Source organism: Micromonas commoda, chromosome 8 (genome assembly GCF_000090985.2).
Source record: "Micromonas commoda chromosome 8, complete sequence".
In the NCBI taxonomy this organism is placed as follows: domain Eukaryota; kingdom Viridiplantae; phylum Chlorophyta; class Mamiellophyceae; order Mamiellales; family Mamiellaceae; genus Micromonas; species Micromonas commoda.
The window spans coordinates 294663-315370 of NC_013045.1; the positions used below are offsets into that span (position 1 = coordinate 294663).

The 20708-nt window shown below is 67.8% G+C and overlaps 12 protein-coding genes across 12 annotated transcripts; 6 read left to right on the forward strand and 6 right to left on the reverse strand.

Moving 5' to 3' along the window:
* Window positions 1–105: 105 nt before the first annotated feature.
* On the forward strand, window positions 106–3702 carry MICPUN_101799 (predicted protein; the record flags this gene model as incomplete). Its single annotated transcript, XM_002507803.1, has 1 exon — window positions 106–3702. One exon carries the CDS (start codon window positions 106–108, stop codon window positions 3700–3702), a length of 3597 nt encoding a protein of 1198 aa, XP_002507849.1.
* Window positions 3703–3762: 60 nt separating this feature from the next.
* Window positions 3763–5370, reverse strand: MICPUN_60565 (predicted protein; the record flags this gene model as incomplete). Its single annotated transcript, XM_002508093.1, has 1 exon — window positions 3763–5370. The coding sequence occupies one exon, from the start codon at window positions 5368–5370 to the stop codon at window positions 3763–3765; it is 1608 nt and encodes a 535-aa protein (XP_002508139.1).
* A 376-nt stretch (window positions 5371–5746) lies between these two features.
* Window positions 5747–7402, reverse strand: MICPUN_101801 (predicted protein; the record flags this gene model as incomplete). The annotated part of the gene is made up of 1 exon (XM_002508094.1): window positions 5747–7402. The coding sequence occupies one exon, from the start codon at window positions 7400–7402 to the stop codon at window positions 5747–5749; it is 1656 nt and encodes a 551-aa protein (XP_002508140.1).
* Window positions 7403–7846: 444 nt separating this feature from the next.
* On the reverse strand, window positions 7847–9398 carry MICPUN_97729 (predicted protein; the record flags this gene model as incomplete). Its single annotated transcript, XM_002508095.1, has 2 exons — window positions 7847–9120; window positions 9281–9398. 2 exons carry the CDS (start codon window positions 9396–9398, stop codon window positions 7847–7849), a joined length of 1392 nt encoding a protein of 463 aa, XP_002508141.1.
* A 784-nt stretch (window positions 9399–10182) lies between these two features.
* MICPUN_60568 (predicted protein) lies at window positions 10183–11598 on the forward strand (the record flags this gene model as incomplete). The annotated part of the gene is made up of 1 exon (XM_002507804.1): window positions 10183–11598. One exon carries the CDS (start codon window positions 10183–10185, stop codon window positions 11596–11598), a length of 1416 nt encoding a protein of 471 aa, XP_002507850.1.
* An 86-nt stretch (window positions 11599–11684) lies between these two features.
* On the reverse strand, window positions 11685–12209 carry MICPUN_60569 (predicted protein; the record flags this gene model as incomplete). The annotated part of the gene is made up of 1 exon (XM_002508096.1): window positions 11685–12209. The coding sequence occupies one exon, from the start codon at window positions 12207–12209 to the stop codon at window positions 11685–11687; it is 525 nt and encodes a 174-aa protein (XP_002508142.1).
* Window positions 12210–12350: 141 nt separating this feature from the next.
* Window positions 12351–14423, forward strand: MICPUN_60570 (predicted protein; the record flags this gene model as incomplete). Its single annotated transcript, XM_002507805.1, has 1 exon — window positions 12351–14423. The coding sequence occupies one exon, from the start codon at window positions 12351–12353 to the stop codon at window positions 14421–14423; it is 2073 nt and encodes a 690-aa protein (XP_002507851.1).
* Window positions 14424–14521: 98 nt separating this feature from the next.
* Window positions 14522–14900, reverse strand: MICPUN_74198 (predicted protein; the record flags this gene model as incomplete). Its single annotated transcript, XM_002508097.1, has 1 exon — window positions 14522–14900. A coding segment is annotated over one exon (379 nt), but the record flags the coding sequence as incomplete, so codon positions are not given.
* Window positions 14901–15841: 941 nt separating this feature from the next.
* Window positions 15842–16873, forward strand: MICPUN_84021 (predicted protein; the record flags this gene model as incomplete). The annotated part of the gene is made up of 2 exons (XM_002507806.1): window positions 15842–16279; window positions 16355–16873. 2 exons carry the CDS (start codon window positions 15842–15844, stop codon window positions 16871–16873), a joined length of 957 nt encoding a protein of 318 aa, XP_002507852.1.
* Window positions 16874–17060: 187 nt separating this feature from the next.
* On the forward strand, window positions 17061–18275 carry MICPUN_60573 (predicted protein; the record flags this gene model as incomplete). Its single annotated transcript, XM_002507807.1, has 1 exon — window positions 17061–18275. The coding sequence occupies one exon, from the start codon at window positions 17061–17063 to the stop codon at window positions 18273–18275; it is 1215 nt and encodes a 404-aa protein (XP_002507853.1).
* Window positions 18276–18514: 239 nt separating this feature from the next.
* On the forward strand, window positions 18515–19381 carry MICPUN_108742 (predicted protein). The gene has a single exon (XM_002507808.1). The coding sequence runs from the start codon at window positions 18552–18554 to the stop codon at window positions 19338–19340; it is 789 nt and encodes a 262-aa protein (XP_002507854.1). The 5' UTR covers window positions 18515–18551; the 3' UTR covers window positions 19341–19381.
* On the reverse strand, window positions 19369–19913 carry MICPUN_108743 (predicted protein). Its single transcript, XM_002508098.1, has one exon. It carries the CDS (start codon window positions 19905–19907, stop codon window positions 19413–19415), a length of 495 nt encoding a protein of 164 aa, XP_002508144.1. The 5' UTR covers window positions 19908–19913; the 3' UTR covers window positions 19369–19412.
* Window positions 19914–20708: the final 795 nt, after the last annotated feature.

Consider the following 20708-nt stretch of genomic DNA (forward strand, 5'->3'; position numbering starts at 1 on the left):
TTTGGTGATGCACATTTTGCCAAAACCATTTCCCACCATTTCCCACCATTTCCCTCGGAAAGCCAAAAGCAGATTCTGCACAATCTCGTCGGAAGGGGAGGAGTTATGGGCGCCGACGAGGTCGAAGGCGCGGACCGGACCTCCGCGTCCGCCGCCCGGGCGGTCCGCGAGCGCGTCGAGGCAGTCCGCGCCGGCGTCGACATCGCGCAGGCCCTCGGTAGCGACGACTCCGTGATCGACCTCAAGACGTTTCAGAAGCTCAAGGCGGCATTCGACGAGGCAGACGTCGACGGGGGCGGCGACCTCTGCGTCGACGAGTTCGTCCGCGCCTTTCAGATGGTGATCCCTGAGGTCGATGAGGCGAAGCTCCGGCACCTCTTCACGCGCATCGACGCCAACGCGGACAACACCGTCGACTGGGACGAGTTCTCGTCCTTCATCCTGCTGGAGGGAATCGCGGGGGAGAAGGCGCGCGAAGCCATGGACGGAACCGAGTACGTCCTGTGCGAAGACGGCCCCAAAGGCGTCGTCGGCGCCCCCGTGGACAAGCACAAGGACATGTGCACGGCCGTCATGCGCTTCCAGAAGGGCGATTCCTACGCCACCGCGTCGCGAGACGGCACCATCCGCGTCTGGGCGCACGACGACTCCAAGGGTGGAATCATGACCCATCGCAAGACGGCCAAGACCGGGGGGGCCTACATCGTGGACGCGGCCCAGCTCCCCGCGTCGCAGCGCATGCTCATCGCGTGCGCCGATCGCAAGGTTAAGGTCTACGACCCAAAGGGATGGGTCTGCGTGGGCACGTACGGAGGCTTGCCCGACGCGCCCCTGTGCGCCACCGCGTGGGAGGGCGGCGCGAGAATCGTCAACAATCAGGACTGCGATTACTTCGCCGTGGGGGACGATAAGGGCGTCGTGACCGTCGGGCGGGTGATCGACATGACCGATGGGGAAGCTGCCGCGGCGGGGGGCGGCGACCGCGTGCGGTTTGAGACGATGTGGCGGATGAAGGTACACGACGGTTGGGTCAACTCGGTGAGCCACGTCGGCGAATTAAACTCCGTGGCTTCCGGGGGCGGCGACGGGCTGGCGTGCATCACCGACCTCGAACGCAAGGGATACCCCCTGGCGGATCCCACGCGGCGGTACGACGGGCACAATCGCAAGTCGGTCAACGCGGTGAGCTGGACGGCTCGGTACAAGAAGCTCGTCAGCTGCGGCGAGGATAAGCTGATAAACCTGTGGAACCCGCTCAGCGCCAAGCCGCAGCAGATCTTCGTCGGCCACGAGGAGCCGATTCTCAAGTGCCTCGTGCTGGACGACGTGCATCAGATTGTCACGCTGGACGTGGGTAAGCGCATGCACGTCTGGGACCTTCGATCGGCGCGGTGCGTTCAGGTGATTCACGACAAGGAGAGCTACCACCCCACGAACATGCTCGGAGCGCTAGGATACGACTCCAAGCGAAACCGACTCGTCACCGGGGCTCCCGCGCCCAAGTGCTACGCCCTCGTCAAGCGTTTGGCGGAGACGCACGCGGGGCACAAGCGCAGGTGCGTCGCCGCGCTCTGGAACCGGCGATTCCATCAGGTTGTCAGCTGTGACGAAGCCGGGGGGGTTCGTGTGTGGGACGTCTTCACCGGGAAGATCTCGTTCAGGTTCGAAGGCGCCGAGGGCACGCGAAGGCCCGACGACGACGAACGCCTGACGGACACGTACCGTCCCATGGTCGCGGACAGGGCGGTGGACGAGGGCGACGACGAGGACATGGCTCCGCACAGGCGGAACAGGCTGACTTGCGCCTGTTTCGATCATGCGCAGCGACGTCTGATGACGGGGTCGTCGGACGGGAACGTTCGGCTTTGGAACTTTGCCAACGGCGTGATGCTGAAGGAGATGACCACACCGACGATGGACGACGTCACGGGCCTCGTGCACGCAGTGAACGAGAGCGGCGACGGCAAGAGGGTGGTGTCCTCGGGCTGGAACGGGCTGGTCACCGTGTGGGAGGATTTGGGCGGAATATCGTCAAAGCAGGAGCCGAGGCGGCAGATGCGAGGACACGGCGCCGACGTGCTCTGCGTCGCGGAGCACCACCCGGGCACCATCGCGAGCGGCGATTTCGACGGCGTCGTCATCGTGTGGAACGTGGACAACGGCGGCAAGCGACACAAGCTGATCCCGCCGCCGCCGAGCGAAGCGGATGCGAACGAGTCTTCTTTGCCGGTTTCCCGCGCGGCGGAGTGCGTACACTTCATCGAGGGCGGCGGTCCGCCGCGGACTTCGATGAACGCGCTGAGCGAGTTCAAGTTAACCCCGGTGGTGTTGTGCGTGTCTCACGCGGACGGGCGCGTTCGCATGTGGAACGCGATACCGAGCTCGGGGGCGCTGCTCTGCGACTTTCACGCCGGCCACGGGGACGGCGAGAGCGTGCTGTGCGTCGCGACCGACCAAAGGGCGACCAGGATGGTCACCGCCGACTCCACCGGCCGGTGCCGGCTCTGGGACATCGCCGGCCTGGTGCGGGGGATACACTCGCGAGCGCCGGGCGCGGGCGAGGACGAGCCGCCGTTTGGAAGGTCCGACGTGGAACTCCTCGGGTACTGGCAGGCGCACTCGAGCGGGAAGTGCGTCAACGCGGCGCGATGGCTGGAGGTGGAGGGCATCGGCGTCTTCTTCACCACGGCGGGAGACGACTGCGCGGTGCACCTGTGGTCTAAGGACGGCCAGCACGTCGGAGAGTTTGGCCCGCACCGTTGGACGTTGGAGGATACGCGCACGTGGGCGTCGACAGAGTTGCCGCCAGACGGGGATTTTTCGAGGACGACAGTCACGGACGAGGACGGTACCCCGGCCCTGAACCCGAACCCGAACCCTACCGACGACGCGGACGATACCGGCGACGCGGACGCGCCGCGCGACGAGTCGAAGAAGGAGGTGGACGCGGAGAAGGAAGAGGCGCCCGCCGTCGTCGTCGAGGAAACCTCGGGGGCGGAGGAGCCGCGGCCCGCCGAGGACGGGGAGGATGGGGAGGACGGGGAGGACGGGGAGGACGGGGAGGAATCGCCCGCGCCGACCGCGGGCGGCTCGCGCGCCGCCGTCTTCGTCATGCCGACGATGCCCGACCCCGAGACGTTCCGCGCGCTCGCCGTCGAACGCGCCGAGGCAAAGTACGGTCGGCTCGAGGACCTACCGGAGGTTGTTCACCCGACGCCGCCGAAGCCGCGCCCCCCGTCGCCCACCCCCTCCGAGTCGGCTCTCGAGGTGAGGTACCCGAAACGGCCGGGGTACAAGGCGGTGCAACCGAACGACGATCGTCCGAGGTGGACCGCGGACGTGCCGTCGTCGTTCGAGTCCGGCGCGACGTATCGGCGCATTCAGAGCATGGACTCCGCCAAGGCGAACGACCTTCGGGGCAAGAGCAAGGAGGAGCTTCGGGCCATCGAGGCGAAACTATCCGCGCCCAAGGGGGAACGGCACGAGCGCGTCTACATCCCCGCGGGGGACGAGCACATCAACAACCCGGAGGCTAAGGGGCGCGCGTTTTCGTCGCTGTACCACCTCTTGAAGATCAGGGACGTGGCGGAGACCAAGCCGCCGCCGGAGACGAGCAAGGGTTTGTTCAAATACGGCGCACCCGTGGACGAGGTTCTGGCGAGAAGAACCGCGAAGGCGACGCGGGACGAGACGGACGAGTGACTCTGCGTAGACTTCTAGTTCATCTTGGGCTATGATACTCTCAGCTGTGGATTACTAAAATCACTTTCGTCGGCGGTTGGTGCGCACGAACCGCCTCTCGTTTGGGTTCTTCTTCAGGTTGCCGCCGCTCGCATTCTCCAGCAGCTCCTTTTGCGCGTAGAGATGCGCCGCCCCCGCGTTCACCGCGCGCCCGCCCGCGAAGGATTCCTCGTTATACTCGGCGGCGAACACGTCCACGTCGGTGTCTTTGTTCCGGCGAGCGCGCATCCCGATGAGCTGATCCTCGCGAAGGATGGGAGCCTTCTCGCGGCGGCCGCCCTTGGGCATCGGCAGCGTGAATCGCGTTCCCTTGAGCACGTGTTTGCGCCTCACGCCAAACTGCTCCACGCCGTCCGCGGTGACGGTGTGCTCCACCTTGGTCAGGGACGCGTTGCCACACTTGGGGCAGAAGACGCGCTCGGTGTTCCGCGTCACCTCCTGGCACGCGTGGCACCGGAGCACCCATCGTCGAAGGTTGGTGATTCTCATTCCATCCGGCGTGAGAAGCTTCATGTTCATCTGGAGGATGACGTTCTGCATGGCGTAGTCCGCGGTGACGCTGGAGATCGTCGTCTCGAACGGCACGATGTCGTCGTCCGAGCCGTCTCCTTCTTCCCCCTCCCCGTCTCCCTCCCCCTCGTCGTCCTCCTCGTCATCCTCCTCCGCCCCCTCCGGCACCGCTCCCGGCGCAGACTTAAAAAACGCCGCCGACTCCTCCGCCGCGGCGTCCAACTCCCTCCGTCTCTCCGCGTTTTCCGCCTCCATCCTCGCCTCCTCCTCCGCCAAACGTCTCGCCTCCTCCTCCGCCTCTCTTCGTCGTTGCTCGCGCTTGGCGTGCTTAACGCGGGTCGTCCTCGAGACGTTGCGCTCCCACCCGTCGTCGTCGGCGGCGCCCGGTGACTCACCGGCCGGTGACTCATCGCCTCCGGGTGCGTGGGCCGGCGCGTCGGACTCGCCGCGAATCGAACCCGCGCCCCTCTCCGCGGCCACCTCCGCGGCCACCTCCGCGGCGATCCTCGCGCTCTTTGGGAGCTTCGGCGAGGGAGTGCCGGACGTGTCATCCGCCACCGTCGCGGCGGCCATCCTTTTAGCCACCGCCTCGGCCGCCGCCTCCGCCTCGGCGTTCATCTCGTCCAGCTCCGCCCAGTCGTCCTGGTTCGGCACGAAGTCCCAACCCGCCATCTTCGACGCCTTGTTGTGCTTGTGCTTGGACAGGACGACGGGCGTTGGGGACGTGCGCAGGTGCGCGGTGCCGTGCGCGTCCCGCTCTAGCATGTACGCGAGCGCGATGCATCGCACGTCGGGTTCGGAGAGCGCGCCAATGTCGCCGGTGAGCTTCGCGAAGCGCCGCACCGCCGCGATGGAATCGGCGTCGGGGTCCTGGACCTTCAGCTCGAAGGGGAGGGTCGTCAGCGTGTGACGCGCCTGCCTGTCGCGAACCTCGGCGAGCACCTCCGGGATGGTCACCGCCTCGTCGGCGAAGCGCTCGAGTCGGAATCCCTTCACGATGGCGTTGGTGTCGACGACGACTTTGGTGACCGAGGACGAGGCCGTCGGCGCGGAGGGCGCGTTGGGCTCGACGGGAGCCTCGGGGGCGTCCGTCTTGATCGCGTTCAGCCAGCCGCTCATGATGGCGCGCGGGGTGATACACGCCGAGCGCGCGACGAAGTGGCCGCCGCCTCTCGGAAAAGTTACGAGCCAGCGGCGGCGCGCTCGGCACTTTCCCACGCAGTGACCACAGGGACAGACTGACAGGATGAACTCGCGGCGGGGGAAAATATAGCAAACGTGAAGAAACGTCGTTACAGGCGAGCCGAGACGGCTCGCATCGCTACAAAACTTTAAACACGAGCCCCGCTCGCGGATTGACGACGACGGCTTCGTCCGCTCGTGTGCGCGCGTCCGCGCGACGCGCCCGCGCCGCTGGTATATCACATCCCGTCGCGTGTGTTCGTGCCCAACCCCGGGCCGTTCTTTCTCCCCCGTCGCGCTCCCCCCCCCGAAATCAGCGCCTCTTACTCGGCCGCGACGGGCTCGCCGCGTCCGGGGGCGAGTACGGCTGGTCCGCCTCGGCCGCCGCTAACGCCGCGCGCGACGCCTCGTGGTGCTCCCTCGCCATCTCCGTCGCCAGCCGAGCCAGCTCGCCCTGCGCGCAGTTTATCATCTCCATCCGAGTAGCCGGGTCCGCCTGCGCCCTCACGCTCGCGATGAGCGGGTCCACCATGGACGTCGTAAACTCCCGCGCCGCCTCGCTCCTGTCCGAGGGTTCGGGCATGAGCGCCGCGGCCGCGAACGCGGCGGCGACGTGGCCCACCGGCGAGAACAGCGGCGAGTCTCCGACGACTGTCGCGCCGTGGGTCTTGACGGCGGCGGGGGGAGCGGGCGTCCCGGTGACGTCGGGTCTCTTCGCGCCTCCGCCTCGCTTGGACCTCGCGCCCTTCACCGCCGCCACGGGTTTGATCGCGCCGTCGATCTCACCGCCGCCCTCGTCAGCCTCGGCGGGGTTCGGCTCCTCCTTGACCGGCGACAGCGCGGCGTCGACCTTCGCGGCTTTCGAGTCAAAGTCGGGCAGAGCCTCGTCGCGATCTGGAAGGTTCAGGGGCAGGCCCCTCGGCCATCCGTCCGTCGTCCGGGTCTCGCCGTCGAACATTGTCCTGAGCTCGGCGTCGGCGATCTTGTGCTTACGGAGCGCCGCGGCGCTCACGGCGTAGTTGGCGTTCTTAGCCTGCAGCCCCTTTACCAGAATCTCGGACACGTCCTCGGGGCGGATCACCACTCGGCCGCTGGTCGCGATTCTGACCAGGCAGCACACCACCTTCGGGGCGTGGCACTCCCTGGTAGTCTTACCGGGCGCGAAGGAGTCTCCGAACCAGTACGCGAGGGCGTTGTTGATGCGGTCGCGGTAGGTTGCCGACGCCGCGGATTTGTACTCGACGGGAAGCTTGAGGTGGCGGAAGAGCGCCTTCATGTAGGACTTGAGAAGCCGGCGGTGGTCCGCAGCCTTGCGCGAGGCTGACGGTCCGTCGAGCTGCTGCTGCGCGTTTGCAGCCTGCGTCGTGGTTCCCTGGCTGCCGCTGTCGCTCCCGCTCTGCTGCTTGGATTTGCCCCTCGCCGAGCCCCCCGCGGAGGTTCGCCTGGCCTTTGCCCCGCCGGGCTTGGCCGCGACGACGTTGGAGCGGACGCGCTTCGGGGCGCGCGCGGCGAGCGCGGTCGGCGCGGTCCCGGCGTCCGACCCGCCCAGCGCGAAGCTGTCTTCGGGGTCCTGAGAGAGGAGGTCGCTGAGCGCGTGCATGGCGTCCTCCTCGAGTTCGTCCAGGCGATTGGAACCCCCCGCGGGCCCGCCTCTATTCTGCGATGCGTCACCGGATCCGGGAGCCTTTCGAGACGACGTGTTCGCGCGCGCCTTGGGCTTTGGGTCCGCATCGGAGGCCTGGAGCTGCGCGATGAAATTCTTGGCGCCGTCGAAGGACTTTACCGGGGCTGCGGCGGAGCGCGCGCGCTTGGGAGGGGGTCCCTTCACCGCGGGAGAGGTTCCGGCGTTCCCGGCGTCCGCATTTTCATCGGGCGAGGACGTTCGTGGCGCGCCCTCCTCCGGCGGGGAGGATTCTTTCCGCGCGCCGCTCGCGGCGGAGGTTCGGCGTTGCTTGGGAATGACCAGCATGACGATTCCGGCCGGCGCGCGTCAAGTCTGTCCGCAGCCGCAGGGCGGATTCGACAGCCCGAAAACCCTTGGGCTTGGCACACTTTACACGGCTACGTTCCTGAATTTTCCGGCAGCTTCCGGCAGCGGCCGTCCGTATCCAGTCGCTGCGCGCGTGCTGACGTCGAAGCGCTTACGCTGGAAACGACGGAAGCCACCCAATCTCGAAAGATACACCTCGTCTGTCCGCGTGCTCCTTGGGGTTGTGCTCGCGTGAAGTGGGCAACCCCCCTTCCGAGAAGGCAATTATTATCCGCGTGGCTTTCGCAAAAGCTGGCACACCGAGACAGCGCTTGATTGATGATCAGACCCTGACGTGAATATTACGAAGGTGGAAGTTCACCACGCCCCCACGGGTACGATGGGGGCAGGTTCGCCCTTCGTCGCTAATAACTCGACACCCCCTCAGTCCATGAGCTGGACACCCGCCTGGATCTGGCCCCAGCCGATGAGACGCCAGTGCTTCTCCACGCGCCTGGAGAGCGCCACCTTCTCGCCCTCCTTGGTGCACACCGGCGACGTCAGCTGCAGCTTGGCGAGATCCGACTTGACCGCAACCACCCTCGCGCCGGTGCACATCGAGCCGATGTTGAGCATGAGCACCTCCGCCTTGCTCAGCTTGGCCACCTTGCCCTGCTTCTCGCTGCCCTGCGTCCTGACGCCGAGAAGGCGGCGGAGGAGGAAAAAGTTAACCTCCAACTCGGTGAAGACGCGGGGAAGCTTGCCAACCTCGCCGAGCACCTGTCCGACGAGCCTATCCGCGCGGGTGAGGGTGGGATCGACCGTGGTGCCCACGCCTATGAGACCTCCGGGCACCGCGTACTGGAGCTGGTTCTGCTCCGCGAACAGCGAAACGATGCGGGAGCTGATCGGCGTGCACTTGATCTTGCCCTCCGCATCCTTGGACACGATCCCGGGCCTGACCTCGATCTCCTGGCCAACCTTGAGGACGCCCTGGAGGATGGACCCGCCGGCGACGCCGCCCTGGATGTCGTCAACCTCCGCGCCGGGCTTGTTCACGTCGAAGGATCGGATCACGATCATGTTCGCGGGAGCCGTGAAGTCGCGCACGGGCACGGGGATCTTCTTGCAGATGTACTCGCAGACGACGTCGATGTTGTACTTGAGCTGCGCAGATATCGGAATCACGGGCGCGCCATCCGCGATTGTGCCCTGGATGAACTTGCAGATGGTGTCGTACTGGTTCGCCGCCGCGTTCTCCTGGACCAGGTCGATCTTGTTCTGGAGGATGATGATGTGCTGGAGCCTCATGATCTCCACGGCGGCGAGGTGCTCGGAGGTCTGCGGCTGAGGGCACGACTCGTTGCCCGCGATGAGGAGGAGCGCGCCGTCCATGACGGCGGCGCCGTTGAGCATGGTGGCCATGAGAATATCGTGGCCGGGGCAATCCACGAACGACACGTGGCGCACGAGCTGCATCTTCTTGTCCTCGAATCCCGGCACGGTGCACGCGGGGGAGTCGGTCATGGTGCTGCCGTAGGCGCGGTAGCAGTCCGGCCGAGGGCACGCGTCGTCCTCGCACTTGTAGATCTTCGCGTTGGCGTAGCCGAGCTTGATTGTGATGTTGCGCTCGAGCTCGTTCTTGAAGCGGACGGTCTGGACGCCGGAGATGGCCTTGACGACGGTGGACTTGCCGTGCGCGACGTGGCCGATGGTACCTAAGGTTGGGCGGTGGATCGGGGAGGGACGCGCGGGTCAGCGAAGGACGGGGCGCGAGGCAAAACGAAGGCGCGATGGGAGTGGCGCTTTTTAACCCTAGGCCCTCAAAGCCAAAGGTGCGATGGGGGGCGACGGGTTCGATCTCCGCGAGGGACGCACCGATGTTGATGGTGGCCTGGCGGCTGATGACCTCCGGGGTGAGCGGGGTCAGGGTGGACGCATCGAGCGAGGCTGCGTCCTGGATAGACAGTCCGTCCTCTCCTACGACGTAACCCATGTCGAGAGTTTTGGTCCTGTGACTGTCACCGGCGCACTCTGCGCTGCGTGTACGCTCTTCTGCCACGAGCGCCGCGAGCGTCTCGAGAGGAGCTGAGGCGGGTTACCTCGTTTCGTCGACGCTTCCGCGCGACTGGTGGGTGGAACACGAACGGTCGAAACGTTCGTTGCGTCACGCGTCGCACCTGGCGCGCGCTCGTTCTGCCCCGATCGGCCCCGCCCCGACCAACCATCGTCGCGTTTTCGCGCTCTCGCCCGGAGACCAGCCGCCATTCGGGGCTTTGGTCTGGCGAGATCCGATAATGCATATTGAAAACACGAGACAACGGTGTTTTAAGTACAAAATATGTCCAATATTGTCTTAAATCGCATTTCAAATGCAGTGCTTCTATGAGAGGGTAGTTAGGACCAATCCCCGGACCTTGGATGAGAGAGGATGGACCGTTTCTAGGACCCGGTGCTGTACGAGGTCCACAACGGAGCCACGACAGCCACCGCGGAGGAGGCGAGAAAGGATCGTCGCTCACCCACGGCATCCTCCCGCACTCGTATCGCAGTCGACGCCCTCGATATCGGCGCGGCTCCGGTCCTCGTCGAATCCGCTTCGGACCGCCTCGGTTCGAGTTTGGCATCTGACCGTTGCGGGCTGGGTGGGGTGCCCATCGAGGACCAGGGTCGAGCCACGCGCGACGAGCCACGGAGCGACGATGTTCTCGACGCCCGCGTTCGTTCCCCTCGACCACGACGCGTGCGTCACGCCCGTCGTGCGGGGATGCACGCCGAAGATGGAGCGCCCGAGACCCCCCGCGCATCCCGGCGCCCGTTCGCACGATCACGGTCTCCACGCGCGGACGACGACGACGACGACGACGACGACGACGTCGTCCGCGCTCGACGAGTGGCACACCCCCGCACCCGCGCAGAAGACCGTCGCGGAGACCACCCCGGGATACGTCGTGTACCGCGCCATCCCGCTCCACGACGGCAGGGCGCCCAAGCCCAAGCCGGCCGCGCGACGCCGGCAACAGCTCGACGAGAAGCGCGACGGCTCGGCGATGGCGCGGGTGGCGAGCTTCACGTTCGACACCGCCGCCGCGGACGAACGCGCTTCGATGATACCGTCCACGTCGGACGGAGCAGGAGGAGGCGGCACCGAGGCGTCGCGCGCGTGTAGCTCCCTCGAGGCTTGCGCGCTGGGACGCGCGCGGAAGCAGCTCTTCGAGGAACACGTCCGCTTCCGCCGCTCCCACGAGCCAGACTCAGACGACGAAGACGAAGATTACGGAGAAGACGGAGGAGGAAGGGGAGGCGTGGGGACGTTCAGGGGGTTCGCATCGGCGGTTGCCGCGGTGCCCGGGGCGTCGCCCGCCAAACGGAAGGGATCCGATCGCGCGATGCCGTCGACGGCGTGCCTCGAGCTCGACTCGTCCTTCGACACGGATGACGACGACGACGTTAACAACCGGGTGTCGCCGGACTCTGTTCTGGAGCTCGTCGCGACGGAGGCTGCGAACGCGCGGACGAAATCGCCGATGAAATCCCCGAATAAGTTTGCCCGCGGCGCGTACGATGGGCCGTTGAACTCCCCGGGGAAGGCGCGGCGGATGCGGGAGCTGGCGAGGATGCACCGCGCGCAGCAGCGGCGGTCGGCGAAGCTCGCGTCGTCGCCGCTCAAGAACGAATCGTCGACGACTGCCACGTCGAATTCCGGGATCGATTTCAGGCCCATCCCGTCCCCGGGGACGGAGCAGATCGAGACGGGGGGGCGCGGGGCGCTCGAGGCGCGGATCGACGCGGCGCTCGTCGGCGACGCGTCGCCCCCGAGGCGACCCGGAGTAGGAGGAGGCGTCGGCGGCGGGCGGGGGGAGTCAGACGACGACGCTCGCCCTCCCGCGGCGCCGAGGCCCGGGCGTCTCGACGGCGCCGCGAACGACGCGTGCTTCGGGGACGTCGACGCCAAGCCGGTGCGAAGGACCGCGAGCAGGATCGCGCATCTCCTCGGTTCGGCGTCGAGCGGCGGGGGCGTGGACGACTTGCGTTTAGCGATGCGGAGGCTCGAGATTCCGTCGGCCAGGTTGGAGGAACGGTTCGAACGGTCGCTGGACGCGGAGTTTGGGTTGGGAAACTTTCCGGAGAGCTCGTTCGCGACGCCGGCGCCCGCGCGCAAGACCGCGGTCGCGCCCATGAGCGTCGGCACCTGACGACGACAAAGGCGCGGATCTTCCTAAAAGTCATCGCCGGTATGATACTAAGAGTTAGCTAAAACCTTCGGGCTCGACGACGTTCGCTACTTCACCTCGTCACCGATCCCGTCCTCCAGCTCGTCGTCGTCTCCCGGAAGGTCGTTGTGCTTGACGTCCTCCGCGAAAGCCTCGCACATCGCCACGTACGAACCCAGGTGCTCCCTTCGAAACTCCTCGTAGTCCCAGACTCCGTACAGGTCTCTCGGCGAAGTGAAGACGTAGGCCATCACGATGCTCGGGTCCAGGTACGGCTCCACCCCTTCCACCGTCTCGGGCGGCGACCACACGCGCGTCTCGTCGAAGGTGACGTCCACGCGGGTGAGGACGTAGGCCTCGTCCTCGAACCAGTCGAGCACCGCGAGCTCGCGCCTGGACATCCCCGTGAGCACCTCTCCGTCGACCGACGCGTTGGATGGATCTTCGGCGGGGTAGATTGCGGGATACACCGCGTCCTTGATTCGCCTCCTGACGAACCCGGGAAGGGTGGCCGGCGTCCGGTCGGGGACGCGCCCGAGGAGCGCGTTGAGTACCTCCGGCGCGAGCAGACTGCCGTACACGAACCTGCTCATGGCGCGTGTGGCGGCATCATCGAGAAGTCGCGGGAAAAGATCGCGTCACACAGCAGCAGCGGGAAAGAGAACGAATTGTTCGGGAAGCGTCGGCTGGTCAGAGGAACCCGCGCGCGGCGGGCCATCTAAGGAAGGCGCGCGATGGGCGGCCCGGGCGCCGAGGAGGACGAGGAGACTCGGCTCGCGCGCGCGATCGCCGAGTCCAAGGCGCAGGCATCGAAGCGCACCGCGACAATCTTCGCGCCGAGCGACCTGCCGGACTACCAACCGAGGCCCGAGGTCAACTGGGGGGAGCGATGGGAACTCGAGGAGGCGCTCGCGACGGTGCCCGCCTCGCAGGGCGGTGCGGCGGCTGCCGCGGCGATGGGCATGGCTCACCCCGAGATCGACGGGTCCTCGCTCGCGGGCACAGGGATCGCGCGGAGGGCGATCCCCGAGGCGCTGCCAGCCGCCGAGCTCGATCCCGCCGAGCGGGGCTTTCACGCGGACGACGACGCCGCGGGGTCACCCGCGGACGACGGCGACGACCGCCCGGTGTGGGTCAAGACGTACGACCCGAACGAGGACGACTTTTACTTTTACAACCCCGAGACGCGCGAGACGACGTGGGAAGAACCCGACGCGTCCGCCGCGAAGATCATGCTCCATCACGCCATCGAGGGCAACGCGCGAGCCAGGCGAAAGCTGGGCCTGGACCCGCCGGGCGGCCCGGACGACGGCGGGGACGTTGGGGACGACGGGGGTGCCGACTTGGGTGCCGAGGGTGCCGACGGGTACGGCCGCGTCACCATGTCGGAGATGCTCGACGACGTCAAGGTGTACGAGTACGAAGACGTCCGCGCGGTTTGGAACGGGATGCCGACGGAGACGGAGGAGGAACGCGAAAGTCGCGAGGCGACCGAGGCGGCGTCACGCGCGAAAGATCCGTTCGGCACCCGGGGAGGCGGCGACGCGAAGCAGAGCAAGAGGGCGGCGCGTAAAAAAGCGGACGAGATGCAGGAGCGGCTGTGGCGCCTGCAGGACGAGCGGCAGCGTCGGGAGGACGCCGCCGCGGGCGTCGCGAGCGGAATCGTCTACGAGGGAACCGCCGGGCTGTGGGCGGCGAAGGCGGCGGAGGCCAGAGCCGCCGCGGTCGCCGCCGCGGCGAACGACGACGACAACGACAACGGCGCCGGGGCGGCGGCGGAGGTGGGCGCGGTTTCGGAGTGGGCCGTCGCCGCGATGGAGGGGCTCGCCGCCGCGGAGGCGGGCCGAGCGCCCGGCCCCCCGCTCGCCGCGCCCGCCTCCTCCTCGCGCAAGGAGTGGTACTACTGCGACGACGGGGGGGTGTGGCAGGGTCCGTGGAGCGTGGACGAGCTCCGGGGGTGGCGGTCGATGCTCCCGATGGAGCTCGCGGTTCGTCGGGCCGGCGCGGACGGCGGCGCGCCCGTCGACGCCGGCGAAGACCAAAACCATAACCAAAACCAAAACCTCGCGTCGGTGCTCGGCGACGACGAGCTGCTCGCGCGAGCCGCCGCCATGGACGTCCACCTCCCGCCCAGGGCGACCGCCACTCAGGCTGAGATCGCCATCGAGACCGTCATCGCCATGCGCGCGGGGAACGCCGGCCGCGGCGACGCCGCCGCCGCCGCCGCCGCGGGGGACGGAAAACCGCCCCGCGATTTGTCGGCGGCGGCGGCGGCGGCGGCGCCCGCGGGAATGTCGGCACCCCCGCCGCCCCGGGCAGCAGCCGGCGTCGCCTCGTCCATGGTCGACTCGGTCCTCGCGGGTCTCAACCCCGAGCAGTACCGCGCGGTGGTATCCGGCGGGGTGGACCCGGCGGACATGGCCAGGGCTCTCGTGGCGAAGGTTGAGAGGGACCGAGTCGCCGCGGCGGAGGCGGCGAAGGCGGGCGTCGGCGACCATTGGACGAGCTCCGGGTACGCGACGGAGGCGAGGTACAACAAGATGACCGGTCGCGTCACCGCGGCCCCCGCGGGTTCGTTCGCGACGGGCGGCGGCGCCTCCATCTACTCCGGCGGCGCGCTGGATCACCACATAGACGTGAACAAACTGGAGGAGGGTCTGTGGGAGATGAAACGCGCCAAGGAGCGCCGCAAGGAGCGCGCGCTCTCCAAGCAAGAGATTGACCGGCTCAAGAAACGACGGGCGGAGATCAAGAAGAAGCACTACGTGGCGCCTTGGGACGTCGGCTTCGAGAACGTGCAGGAGTAGCTAGCTAGCTAGTAGGAAGGCGACGTCGATCCGGTCCGCTGCTAACAATCGTAAACGAAGACGGCTAAAAACGCGTCCAAGCGCTTGTCCTAATCAATCTACCACGCGGACGCTGACGTTGACGCGTCCTCCCGCGATGTACCTCGCCACGTCCGGCTCCTCCGCCCACGCGTCCGGGTTCCCGAGCCACTCGGGGCACCCCAACCGCACCCCGTCTCCGTCCACGCATCCCTCGCCCGCGACGAATATCCTGGGCACGCCGTGATAGCACCGCCGGCTCGGTCCCGTCAGCACGATCGCGTCCCCCGATCGCATCAACACCGCGGTCGGCGCCACGTCCCGGCTGCGCCCGCCCAGGAGAAACACGCACGGGCACCCCAGGCTCACGCTGACGATGGGCTTGGACATGTCCACCTCGGCGTCGTCGACGTGCCCGGCGAGTTGGTCGCCGGATCGGTAGTAGTTTACCAAACCGGCAAATTCTCCGGCAAAGTCGCCAGCCGCTCCCGCCGCCTCCGCCAGGTCGACGCATCGCTCGAGCCAACGCGGGTTCACCGGCCTGCGCGGCGCGTCCGTGTCGTACGCGCGCGCGGTCCAGTCGTAGGGCGGGCCGATCGTCGCCCATCGCATCTTCTCGAGGAGGCGGGTCGCGGCGAGGTTGACCCTCGGGTCCCCGCCGGTTGGTTCCGGGGAGATGTGCCTCCATCCCGTCTCGGTCTCGGTGTCTCCTCGTCCCGCGCCGTCGTCCGTTGACGGCACGCGCACGTACCGGGAGGGACGCGCGTGCGCCTCGCGCCACAACCCCTTCAGCGGCCCGAGCGCGGCGTCGTGGTTGGTCCTCGCCGGGGGCTCGCACGATTCCGTCACCGCGATGCGCACCCACTCGCGCTGCTCGTCGACGGACAGCGCGTTGGGGACCAAGACGGCGCCCGGGTGCCCGTCGATCGCGTACGCCGCCGGGTGCGTACGTTCGTGAACCTCGGATTTGGACGAGGACGCGCCGTGGACGGAGACGCGCGTGCCCGGTTCGCGCGCGAGCGACGCGAGATTCAGGGTGTCGACCACCGCCGACAGGTCCACTAAGCGCGTCTCCAGCGCGCCGCCCTTGCGCCTCCCGTCGGCGCGCGTCCGGACGATCTGCGTCCGGTGGAGCTTGTACCGCTTCTCCGCGCGGCGGAACGCGGTGAGGCCGTCGTCGTCGACGACGTCGGTCCCGCCATCGTGCTCTGCCGCGTACATACCTCTGGCGGCTCGGCGCGCGATATCGGTCCATTCGAGTGCCGACTGCTGTGTGAGACCGAACAGAAAACAGATGACCGATGCGTCGAAGGGATCACCCCGTTCACTTCCCGTAGATGCGGACGCCCACCGACATGACCCCGGTCGTCCCGAGCCTGACCCTCCGAGGCGGCGCGAAGATGCCCGCCCTCGGACTCGGCACGTGGAAGATCGCCGCCGGAGACACCACCGCGGCGGTTCTAAGCGCCTTGCGGTGCGGATACAGGCTGCTGGATTGTGCGCCGGTGTACGGCAATCAGCCCCAGGTTGGCGCCGCCATTCAGCAGGCCCTAGACGAGGGAACCCTGCGGTCGAGGGACGAGCTGTTCGTCACCAGCAAGTTGATGACGCAAACTCTCGAACCGACGGACTTCGAAGCCGCCGTCAGGACCTCGCTCGCCGAGCTGGGCGTGGACTACCTGGATCTCGCGCTGCTGCAGTGGCCGGCGCCGCAGAGGGCGCCGATCGCCGAGCAGTGGTGCGCGATGGAGGCGCTCGTCGACGCCGGCCTCGCGCGGCACATCGGCGTCAGTAACTTCAGCGCCAAAAAGCTGGGGGAACTGATGGACGGGTCCGACGTCACGCGAGCCGTGGGGGGAGACGCGACGTCCGCCCTCTCTAATGCCGAGGATGATTACTGCGTCCTCGGCGAGTGCCGGATACCGCCGGCGGTGAACCAGGTGGAGTGCGGCGCGCACTTCCGGCAGGAGCGTCTGCTGCGGTGGTGCGTGACGCGGGGCGTGGTGGTCCAGGCGTACGGTCCGCTGGGCAGCGGCGATCAGTTCTCGAGCGACGGCATGGGTCGAGAGCGAAGCGGGGCGGAGCCCGTCGATCATCCCGCCGTTATAAACGCGGCGAAGGCCACCGGCATGACGCGTCACCAGGTGTTGCTGCGCTGGAACGTGGGACGGGGAAACGTGTGCGTGATTCCAAAGTCGGCCAACCCCGAGCGACAGCTGGAGAACCTGCGGGCGGTCACGGGGGATACGGCGCTTCCCCCGGAGCACGCCGACGCGATCGGTTCCTTCGAGGAGCAGTACCGGTTACAGCACGGGTCTTTTCACACGGGCCCGGGCAAGCCGTACAGGACGTTGGCGGACCTGTGGGACGAGGACGTGGGGTACATGAAGGGGCGGGAGTTCGAGCGACCGGAGGGGTTCGCGTTGCGCTAGAAGACGGCCGCGCGGCGGCGTTGTCATCTTAGTCTAACAACTGGGACGGGACACCCGCGAGAAGAAAAAATTAACATCACGGGCCGTCCGAAAAAAATGGGACACGCTGTCACCGAAGTCCCAAGAAACCGCGGGAAGAAACGACGACGGGGGGGCATTCGCGAGGGCGCAGCGCGCGCACGAGTCCATGGTGACCGCCGGGGTGGTGGATATCGACCCCGAGATACGGGCGGCGCGGGCTGCTCAGCGCGCGAGGTGGCGGCGCGAGCAGGGCCTTCCCCCCGACGACCCCGAACCGACGACCGTCGGCGACCCCGCCGACGACCTCGCATCCGAACCCACGGACTGGGAAGACCTGGGCGATGCGCCGGAGACGTCCGGCGCGGCGGACGCTCGCGACGTCGCCGAGGCCGTGGAGCGCGCCATCGAGGAGCGCGAAAGGCGCCGACGTAACGGCGTGCTGTTCCACACCGCGCTGGGAGCGGGCATCCTCGGGCACACGCTCGTCGGCGCGACGCGTTCCATCGGACGCGCGCTCCAGCGCTGGGGAAGCGGCGAGCACGCGGGCGCTCGCGAGCGCCTCATCGCGGGTCCGCCCGAGGAGCGCGCGAGACGCGCGCAGATGCGACGCGACGAGGCGCTCGCGAGGCGGTTGCAGCGCGAGGAACGCGCGGCGGCCGGGATGCGACCCGACCACGACCCTCCCGAGCAGGGAGACGGCGGAGAAGACCGGGGCGCCCTCGACGACGACGAAGACGAAGCGGCTGGATTCGACTGGGCGTCGGGCACCGTGAGCGACTTCTTGGTCCACGAGTGGCGAACGCCGTTCGGTAACTTCAGGTTCGCGGTCAACAGAGGCGGCGACGGCGACGGGGGCGCCCAGCCCCGGCTGAGAACCACGCAGGGCGACGACGCCGAGGCGCTGCTGCGTCGGATGATGACGGGCGGCGCGTGGGGGGGCGCCGACAGCGGCCACGACGTCTTCGCGTTTCACGAGTGGATGCGGAGCCGCGGGGGAAACGGCTTCGTAACGGCCGGCGGCGAAAACGCGATGGGGGGCATGACGTACGAGCAGATGATGGCGCTGGCGGAGCGGCTGGGCGCGGTGAGCGCGGGGGTGAGCGCCGACGTGATCGACGCCATGCCCGCGTGGACCTATCACTCGCCGACACCTGGCGCAATGGACCCGAGTGGTTCGCCGGGTGGTGGACCCGAGCACGAATGTTCCCAGGTTCCGTGCTGCAGCGTGTGTCTGTGCGACGCGGAGGACGGGGACGCGATGCGGACGCTGCCGTGCATGCATGTGTACCACGCGGATTGCATCGATAAGTGGCTCGGGGAGCACTCGACGTGCCCGATTTGCAAGCACGACGTTCGGGAGGGGTCGGCGGTGAGGACGTAGGGTTCCTGGGTTTAGGGTTTAGGGTTGACTGGCCGGCGCCGTTGACACGTCGCGGTCTCGTGCTCGCTTAGAATCGCAGCCTCGCTCCGACGAATCGAGCGCGGAGCTCCTAGCAAAGCGACTTCCCTTCGACGTCGCGCGAATTCCGTTGTGACGAGACTTTGCTTTGGCCCAGTTTGCTTCGTCAGCATTTTTCGCGGAGATGTTGTCGTTAACGCCTCGGCCGGGTGCGGTCGCTCGACGCACTGAACCACACGCGCGGGCATCGAAGGGTCGATGAGCGCGGCGTCCGCTTCGTCGCTACCCGCGGCGCTCGGGAGCGCGCCTCGTCGTGCCTCGCGCGCGTTCGCCTCGCGTTCCACCCCTCTCCGCGCGGCAGCAGAGGAGGGGTCGCGTTCATTCCCCTCTACGACCTCGGGCTCGCCCACGCGCCGCGTCGCCGTGGCCTCCTCCGTCGCGCTCACGCTCGTCCTCCTCGGCGCGTGCGCCGTGTCGCCCGTGATGGCGTCCTCCGATGAATCCGAGATGCTCACGGACGCCATCCGCGCGCACCGCGTCGTCATCGTCAGCAAGTCCTACTGCCCCTACTGCCGCGCGGTGAAGAAGCTCATGGCGGAGCAGTACCCGGAGGTTCACCCGCACGTCATCGAGATCGACCTGGACACTCGCGTCGACATGACCAAGTTCCAGAACGCCATGGCGGAGACGTACGGGCAACGGACGGTACCCCAGGTGTTCATCGGAGCCGAGCGCGTCGGCGGCTCGGACGACACGTTCAGGGCGCACGTCGACGGAACCCTTGGACGTCTGCTCCGAGACGCGGGCCGCTTCGATGATTCCCCCGCCGCGCGAAGCGCAGACGGCGGGAGGTCGACGCCGGCGGACGACGACGACGACGACGCCCCCGTCGAGCGGATTCAGGGCGAGACCGAGAGCGAGGAGGACGAGCTCGCGAGGATCCAGGCGGAGATCGCGGCGTGGGAAGCGGAGGGCGCGTCCGAGGGGGATGAGGCCGCGACTGGAGCGGTTGCGACCGCGCCCGACGCCGACGAGGAGGAGGAGTAGAGGGTTCTCACGATAATCGTAACCGTCGAACGTCGTACGTCATTAGGATTCAAACGCGTCACCGCCTCGTCCTCAACACCTCGTCCGCGTTCGCGCGCCCGTCCCGGCTCGTACCGCCCAACCCGCGGGCAGGCGCCGGCGCTTCTTCCCGTCTCCGCCCGCCCCGTCGCTCGCCTTCGCCGCCGCCCTCGCCGCCGCTTTCGCCCAACGTCGCGCCCCCTTTGCCGCTCCGTCGCCGTCGATGAGCGCTCGCGCGAACGCGACCGCGCGCCGCCGCTCCCGGAGTCGATCGTCGTTCGCCGCGGACGTCGTCGCGGACGAACGCGAGTCCACCCCGGGATCGTCGCGGATGCGCGCCGTCTCGGTTCCGTCGAGCGGCGCGTCCAGCGAGCAGCCGCCGCTCGAGTCCCCCGAGGCGGTCGGCGCGATGCTCACCGAGGCGCTCGCCGCCGGGCTTGTCGCCGCATCCGCGGATGCATCTTCCTCGTCTTCGTCGTCTCGCGAAGGGACCGGGGCGACCGGGGGCGGGGTTTTCGCGTGCCCCGGCGCGGATCTCGCGAGCGCCATGCGCCTCGGCGCGACGATCGGGGCGATCTTGGAGACGTTCTTTGCCGCGTTCTTCTTCGCCTCGGCACCGGCGTCGAACACGCGCACGATCCCGTGTCCGTCACCGTCGTTCTCTTTTCCGTCGAGGAACCCGGCGTCGTCGCTCTTTTCATCCTCCTCCTCCTCATCATCATCGTCCGAACCGCGCGGGTCGGAGAGGAGTCGCGAGAAGAAAGTCTCCGGGTCGTTCGCGGGGGCGTTCGGCGACCTCGGCGGCTTCGTGTTACCCACCACCGCGACGGGCGCCAGCGCTCGAACGATCGCCCGCAGCTCCTCGTACGGCGCGTGGAGCGAGTACGGCACGGCGCGAACGACGGCGGGCTCATCGTCGTCGTCACCGTCCCGCGCCCCGCCAGCTGTGTTACTACCGCCAGCTGTGTCCTCGCCCACCAACGTCGAGGGTAACCCCGCGGCTCCGGTCGCCGCCCACCCCGTCGGCAGTATCCCGAGCACCTTCCGTCCGCTGTTCACCGCGCGGGCGGTGAGCATGTCGCGGGTCACTCGCTGCTTCGGGAACGCCCACACGCGACCCTTGGCGGAGGCGTCGAAAGCCATGGTCCCGTCGCGGGGAGCCGCCGAGTACTCGGTCGATCCGCGGAGCCCGAGCCCGTCGTACTGACGCAGGTCGGGTGATGCGTTCCCGTCGTCGTCGTCGTCGTCGTCGTCGTCGTCGTCCGCCAAAACCGGTACCTCCTCGTCCGCCCGGAGCGACGCGTCGCGCGCCGCCGCCGCCGCGTCGAAGCGTTCCTTGGTGCATCGAAC

Coding starts and splice junctions, on each gene's coding strand:
- MICPUN_108743 (XM_002508098.1), bottom strand. CDS start 19,907: ATGGCGCTCGCGAGATCCGCGCCGGGGCACGCGAAAACCCCGCCCCCG.
- MICPUN_108742 (XM_002507808.1), top strand. CDS start 18,552: ATGAGCGCGGCGTCCGCTTCGTCGCTACCCGCGGCGCTCGGGAGCGCG.